Raw genomic sequence first — 7,500 nt, 5'->3', positions numbered from 1 at the left:
TAAAACTGCCTATCACACAGGTTGCTGCTCCCTGTCAGTGGTAAACAGGCAGAGGAGCAGGCAGAGGAGCAGGCAGAGGAGCAGGCAGAGGAGCAGGCAGAGGAGCAGGCAGAGGAGCAGGCAGAGGAGCAGGCAGAGGAGCAGGCAGAGGAGCACAGGCGTCCGATTCTCTCTTCAACACCGACTACAGCCGGGGAGACTCTGCTCCACCTGTGGCTTCTTTTTCGCTAGACAGAGCTCACACACTGTCCTATGCTCCTATGGTGTGTGTTGGGCTTCTTACTTAAAGGGCAGGTTTGGCGATTTTGGACCTATACAGTATATCCTTTTTTTGTGATCAATTATTTACTGTGTGTGTAAGGAAGGAGGAGCACCATCACAGCCACCAACCCACTCCACCCCCACCCTCTAGCCCCTAACATGATGAACCAAGGCAGTGTACATAGATAAAAACACAAAAACAGACACAAACACAGCAGACAAACATTAACAAAACTGCCAGTACAACCCACCCATTCCTCCCAACCCCGTCCCCCTGCTACCCAGGAATCCCATGATCATTACAGACATAAACCAGCAGCATTCAGACACAAAGGAATTAGATCATTATGCTAATTTCTTCCATCATCCATGATAATATCCACAGAAGTAGCCAAGAGTATACATAAAATATATGTATATGTATGAAGTAACCAAAGAATGTACATATAGTATATACAGTATAATATTCTAAACAAGTAAGCAAGCAAGCACATGAAAGCACAGCTGAAAAAGATAGTTAACCACAAATATTTATAATAAAACACTATTTTTTTCTAGTAGCTTTGACCAGCAAAGACCTATATATAATTGACCTATATATAATTTGTCTTTTACACACTTGTAGTACTTGGACCTACAGACAATATTGGTTGTCGGCTGAAATGGCAAGCTGTCTTGCTGGGCCTCTTGCTGCTTACAATGAGTCCAAATGGGGTTTGTCAAAAGAGACAAATTATATATAGGTCCACAATCACTAAACTTATCCTTTAAAATAAGTCACATTGTCCTCATTACTTGTTACACTTATATTACACTTTGCGTATTACTTTTTCATCAAACCACCAGGTTGATTAGAAATTGATGACTTTTTTTGAACATTCACACTGAAAGAATCTAAACCTTTTCACCTTTTCTCATCTGAGCTATCTTAGCGGATGATGACTAGCTCTCAGTAAAACTAATCAGGGGATGGAGGTGGGATAGAGTTTTTGTCTAATTCAACTCCATTCTGATATTTAGAGTGTGTGTGTGTGTGTGTGTGTGTGTGTGTGTGTGTGTGTGTGTGTGTGTATTTTTCCCAAGGCGCAGCCAAAGGTATCAAGAGGCATATTCAGGTCAGGCAGGGAGGCAGTCAGTCAGTCAGTCAGTCAGTAACACTTTGTCAGATGGCCTCTTTGGCTGTGAGATGCAGTGTTTCCCATACATAGGCTCATCACCAAAAGTTTGTCAATGTATAGAAATAGATCTAAATCGATCTCTAATGCGCCTGATGCCAGTGCACAGATCAGCAGACCAGTAACACTGTACTCAACCTGACAGAGTCTCCAAGTGTGAAAATAAAAGAGAAACTTAAAATTCCACATTTTGCTCCAAACTCGCATGTGTTAGTAACAGGATTTGCAAACAGTAACTTGATACTTTTTAATCGGAGATTTATAGCTCTGTTCAACACTCAGATAGAAAGTTAACATGGGACTGCAGGGATTTCTGATCACCAGTTGGATTCCATTAGACACACCGCTCTCACTGTAGGTAATATATAATATATAAGGACAAGTAATTAATTCTAAACAACCACAGGTAAATTGTCAGCTGAACACCTTTAGGCTAAATGCTACACTGACTCACACACACAGTCCCACTCTCTGCCATTCATTTACGAACGTCTTCTGCTTCCCTACAACCTTTAACGGTACGTAATGTTATAACCTTGTGGTAACATTAGTGTAATTAGGTAATTTAAAGGATAACTGTCACGCGTCAATGATTCACATTGAGTAGAACTGAACTGAACTGAATTGAACTGGACTGAACTGAACACACGCTCCATGGGCCTGGACAGGATCTGTGCTTGTTTGATTGCTAACTAACTGGAATGTTTCACTACTCATTATGGGGAAATAATAACAGCATGATTCTAATATCCACTGCGATGTGTCACTGAGCACTGCACCCCAACACTGTTTACCTCTATATAATTAAATCCTTTTGTCTTGCATCGTTTGCTATAACTGATGCGATAAAACAAATGTTTACTTAGAGGGAAGGGAAACGGCAGCAGAGGAGCAATGAGAAGCTTCAGTTATGAACCTTAACTGGCATCGATGCCTTCCAGGGAAAAGCTGTCTGCCTGTTGGTAGAACTGGAGGGAGGATGAAGCCTGAAGGAACTGGGGCATTAAATACTGTTTGCTAATACTCAGTCTTAGAGTCTTTGTATTGTATTAGCTACAGGATTAGAGAAAGCTAATTTCAAAGTGTTCCGAGTGGTTGAGAGACGGTGTGCTCGCCCCATGATGGCCCTGTGTGCCATGACTGTGGGCTAGGGCTTACAATACACCAACGAAGACCTCGCTTTTCATTGCCGATGCGTTTTTGTTGGCGTTTTCCATCCCAAGGTTGCACCTTTCCCAAGTCTCCGACAACACTGCAAATCGAAGGACAGCCAAAAGCGATTCAACGTTTTAAAAATGGCTCAATGCTTCAAAACATTTTTCACAACCACATAGCAACAGCGGGAGCCGTGAGCAGAACTCTCTCTAGTCCCGCTACAGTATATGAAAACTAGGTCATGGGTGGCCACAAGGCCTTCTAATCACAGGTGATGCTGTGCACTTGAACTATAGTATGTTCTGTGTAAGGCTATGTGAAAAAAAACCAAATACTTCCAAGTGGGCTGTCTTCTGTGAATTATGCAGCAGAAACGTTTTAATGCTAAAGGGTAATCCATTTCAGGAAATAATGTTATCTAGTCTGTCAGTATTTCAGAAATAACATATTATCTTCAACATTACTGCATTTGAAGTTTTGCTTTTAAGTCATGGTCATTTTTCCCAAAGTTCAGTACATCAATTTAGGAGTTTGTGCTCGAAAATGGACCAGAGGTGATATAATACATATGGGATCATATAACTTATAGCAAGAGGATCCACAGCAAAACCCCTTATCAGACCAGTCTACATGCTGCAACATATGAGTCAATCATTGGTCACCCATTTACTTATTATATAGTATTGTCATTGTTAAAATGTCAAAAAAGAAGACTTTCTCCAGTCAAACAGTATTCCCACTAAGTACAATGGACATGAGCTCTACTTGGTTTCCTGATCTGTCACAGGAGAGGGAACGGAGCCATCTAGATTCCTGAAGGCAAGAGAGGATCCAATCACCAATTTGTAACCAGAGAGAAATATAATGAGTAGTGTAATGAACTACTGCTCCAGGGAATGAGAAGTAATGTAATAACATTACTTTTGATTGAATCACAAGTGGGGGCGCGCTGATCGGCCACCGATCATAATCAGCCAATAAACGCTCTAATTAGGTCACTGGTGATCGGCCAATCACTGTTTCAACTGCCCAATCAAAAATGAATAAATAAATAAAAAAGCTTCAACTCTCAGATCAACAAAACAGTCGAAAAAGTCTGAGCCAATTTGTGTCAGTCATCATAAGGTTAGTTGGCTTGGGCCAATATTTTATATTATCAAGTATCTCAATATTTCGTAAAAATATCGCGATATTTCCCGCGAGATTGAATATATTGTTATAGGCTGTTGATAATAATAATAATAATAATAATAATAATTATTATTATTATTATTATAGCCTAAACATATTATGTAATTTGGAAGAAATGAAATAAAATGCCCCCCCAAAAAAACCTGGGGAAAAAATAACTGAACCCCCACCCCCACGATAATATTGTATATTGTGATATGACAACAGTATCATGATATTACATTTTGGATATCGGCCAAGCCTAAAAAACCTAGGATTTATTTACACATGGATAGGTAGCCATAAGAACAATCTGTTAAACACGGTGATATATTTGAATATTGCCATAGTGCCATATTAAACTGTCGCATGTAAGGAGCAATTTGAGCCCTGCTAATAGCACCTTTGCTTTTCCTCCTCGATAAATCTTTCAAATGCCGAGGTACTGCCTGTTCCATTTTATACACTCTATCCTGTGGGCTGGAATTGCTTCAGTCCCTCTCTCCGTCTCCTCTCTCTGAGCTCATTAATTCTGGGAGGTCAACACAATGACTAATGCAATGATTTGTTCAGCATTAAGTTGCTGGCCTGCCTTGGGATTCACTCATCGCATCCTCACTCAACGGATCCTGAAGTGAGTACGCTGTCATTTGGCCAGGATCACAAGGGATTCCCAGAAGGACAATGCATGCAAGCCCATGCACATGCACACACACACACACACACACACACACAAACACTGAGATTAGAGGTGATCGACCTGGAGGATTAAAATAAATGGGAGAGTTTAAATCAGAAGAAAACCTCTCAGTCTTGTCATAAAGGGATAATACATTTGGTGAGTTACAGGATTCAACATCTCCTCAAATGTCACATTCAAGCACTTTCAAGATGAGCTTTTTCCGGTTGTGAAGCACCTTTCAGTCCCACAACTCCCATCATCTTCTTTAAACTGCAAAAGAAACTGCATAAACAATAATAACATATACAATGACGACAGGTATAATGAAGACAACACTTTCGCTCATTTGACTGCCACCCATCAGGCAGCCTGAATAACGGAGAGCGAGCCTGTGCATTATATTCCCCGCTCCATAACAAGTACTTAAATTTGACATTTAAATGCCTTGTGTGTCCATCAAGTGGGCTCGAACGCTGAGACAGACGGAGATGAGAGAAGTTTCAAGAGGATAAACACATCGCTCAGGCCATCGTTGCTTAAATTCGGTACGAGCAAACATTTGTGCCAGTAAACCGCGGGGAAATGAGGAGTCCATCCTTAGATAATAAGCAACCGATGCTCACTTGCAACAGCGGCAGCTCAAAGTTAAGTTGTGTTTTGTAACCTGCCTTCCTCATGCAAATAAGGTCAAATCAAGCAACTTCTTGAAACTAGTAAACACATTAGGGATGAAGGTTAATTAAAAAAAACTGCAGTGATTAAATAAATGGCTGGCATTTCTGTGGGTGTGCTGCCAGCTACAGAGCGATGCCTCACACAAACGTGAAGACACACACGACAGAGGCAGTAACACACACCAAAACGGGGCCACTAACAGGAGAAATATCAGATAAGAGATAGATACAGAACACACTTAATATTCTAAATGATATAACAGTATCACCAGTGCAGCAGTGAATTTATTTCGTGACATTACTATCAGATTTATGGCAAGAGTGCCGCTCCCTAAATCAAATTCAAGCCATCTGAAGGCCTTCATACTCATTTCAAGCATTTTCCCAGTCCTGAAAAAAGCCAAGCAAAATTCAAGCAGGAGGATATAATCAGATCCTCAAGCTATATTTAATTTTCATACTTCTTCCCTACTCCTCTTATTTCTCACTTTGTCTTTTCCTCAACAGATGTGACCGGTTGTTGTTTGCAATGAACGATATACAGCACAGATTCCAGCCTTTCCAATACTCTCTGACCATTAAATCTGCCACATGTAGCATTTTTTCAACATCAATATATCACTGTCAAATTAATTATAATACCTTGGTATAATTACTGTAAACAAATGAGACCATGGTGGAGACGAATGGTGGCCTCTATCTCACCCCAGCAGTATTGTTAGTGCTAGTGTTTCTTACATTTAAGACTACATTTCCCATAAACCCCGTTCCTTCCTGCCTCCCTCCCCCTCCCTGGCATTTTTCTCTTTACTGAGGAGGATCAACACGATGGAAGTGATTTTTCCATCGGTCTTTCACTCCTTCCATCATCTGCTGCCAGAAACTGTGAAAGCTTTAGCTCCGTTTGCTCTGGAAGAACAGAACCTCTTCCTGTTTTGTGCCGTAAAGCAGATTTCCCGCCAAATTCCACCAACAAAGGAATATGTAGGGGAAAATTCACACATCAGCAATGGAGAAAACGAAAACTTGTTTGAGAAATGTAGCATATAAAAACAATGAAGGGAGCGATACAATGAAATCCTCTGCATCCCACACCCACCTTCATCTCGGCGGGCTTGTAGTGGCGGCGGTTCTTGTCTTCGTTGGCGGTGCGGTAGCCGTCCCGGAGGAAGCGCTTGAAGCCGTACTTGCCCCGCAGCTTGCGGACGATCTTGTCCAGCGTCTGGCTGTAGAGGGCGTCGTCGTCCACCGCGAAGGCCGGGTAGCTGATGGTGGGCAGCAAGGCCGCGTCCGTGTTCTGCCGGAGGGAAGGAGAGGGTTCACACGGGTTACAGGCCATGTCCGAACAGGGTACAAGTGTACAGTGCTTCCCTCTGCTGAAACACTGCCGCCCCATGACTGTTCACTCAAAAAATGACTGACTGAGCAGTTAATGGACTGAGAGTATAGTGAGTCACGATGAGCTATGGGTTTTTCCAAAAAGTGTATTTTAAGTCAAAGTCATCAAGAATCTACATTAGGCTTGGGCTGATATTCAATATTATCGAATATAGTGATATTTTGTGAAAATCGCAATATTTCCCGCAATATCAAATCCCCCTCCCCAAAAGGTTGGATAGTAAAAAAAACAACAATAATCATACTTGAAGTGAAAAATTTGTCTTTTTAATTCTTTTTCCACAATCAGCCCGCTTTTCTGGAAATAGCAGGAACGAGCAAATGATATCAAAAATGGCTTGTTTCCTCCAACACTTGAATAGTGTTAATAATAATTATCATTAATATAGCCTATACATTTGATGTAATTTGGAAGAAATAAAATATATTACCCCGTAAAATAAAATCGTGTATTGCGATATTTTGGCGGGACAGTATCGCAATATAAAATTTTGGATTTTGTCCAAGCCTAATCTACCATACCTAAAGTTAAATTAAATACTGGAATAGACCATTCAACAGCATTCATTCAAACTGCTTAATATGTTAGAGCTAAGAGAACAGAATAATAACCTGCACTGATCTAAGATAAGTCAGACATATGTGTTGTGAATCTTATCTTGTGGGTACTGTAGCTGATACCAGGCAGCACAGACATGTCCATGTTCCTCAGAGATCCTACCGGATTATGAGACAGGCATAGATGCTTATGATCAGCCTAAGAACGAAGCTGAGATCAACTCACTAGGAGAGCTTCCTTTAAAATTCAACTGTCTGAAAATTGTCTCTGTCTGACAAAATCTCGATTGGACAAATCATTAGGAATGAATGTTGTCATTAGGCTTGACAAACCATTAAGAATGAAAGTCCAATACTCTCATTTCATCTTCTGATTGGGTTTGGTTTACATTATTAAGCTATTAGGGCCCCGGTCTCACAGCAGACT

General features: G+C 40.9%; 1 protein-coding gene across 1 annotated transcript in view; it reads right to left on the bottom strand.

The window, feature by feature from the left end:
- The window catches only part of LOC139640029 (phosphorylase b kinase regulatory subunit beta-like), a gene marked incomplete at its 5' end in the record, with an annotated part of 25,448 nt that overhangs the window by 8,740 nt on the left and 9,208 nt on the right, over positions 1 to 7,500 (bottom strand). Inside the window, one exon of the mRNA XM_071514189.1 lies at positions 6,217 to 6,414. Coding sequence (XP_071370290.1) covers positions 6,217 to 6,414 — 198 coding nt within the window. The remainder of the gene's footprint in view (positions 1 to 6,216; positions 6,415 to 7,500) is intronic.

The sequence above is a fragment of the Centroberyx affinis genome, unplaced genomic scaffold, assembly GCF_046629955.1.
Source record: "Centroberyx affinis isolate AG114_WGS23_722 - 3 ecotype Tasmania unplaced genomic scaffold, CSIRO-AGI_Caff_v1 ptg008194l_1, whole genome shotgun sequence".
In the NCBI taxonomy this organism is placed as follows: Eukaryota; Metazoa; Chordata; class Actinopteri; order Beryciformes; family Berycidae; genus Centroberyx; species Centroberyx affinis.
Note: the sequence above shows the minus strand (reverse complement) of the source record. Positions and strands in the feature narration are given on the sequence as shown.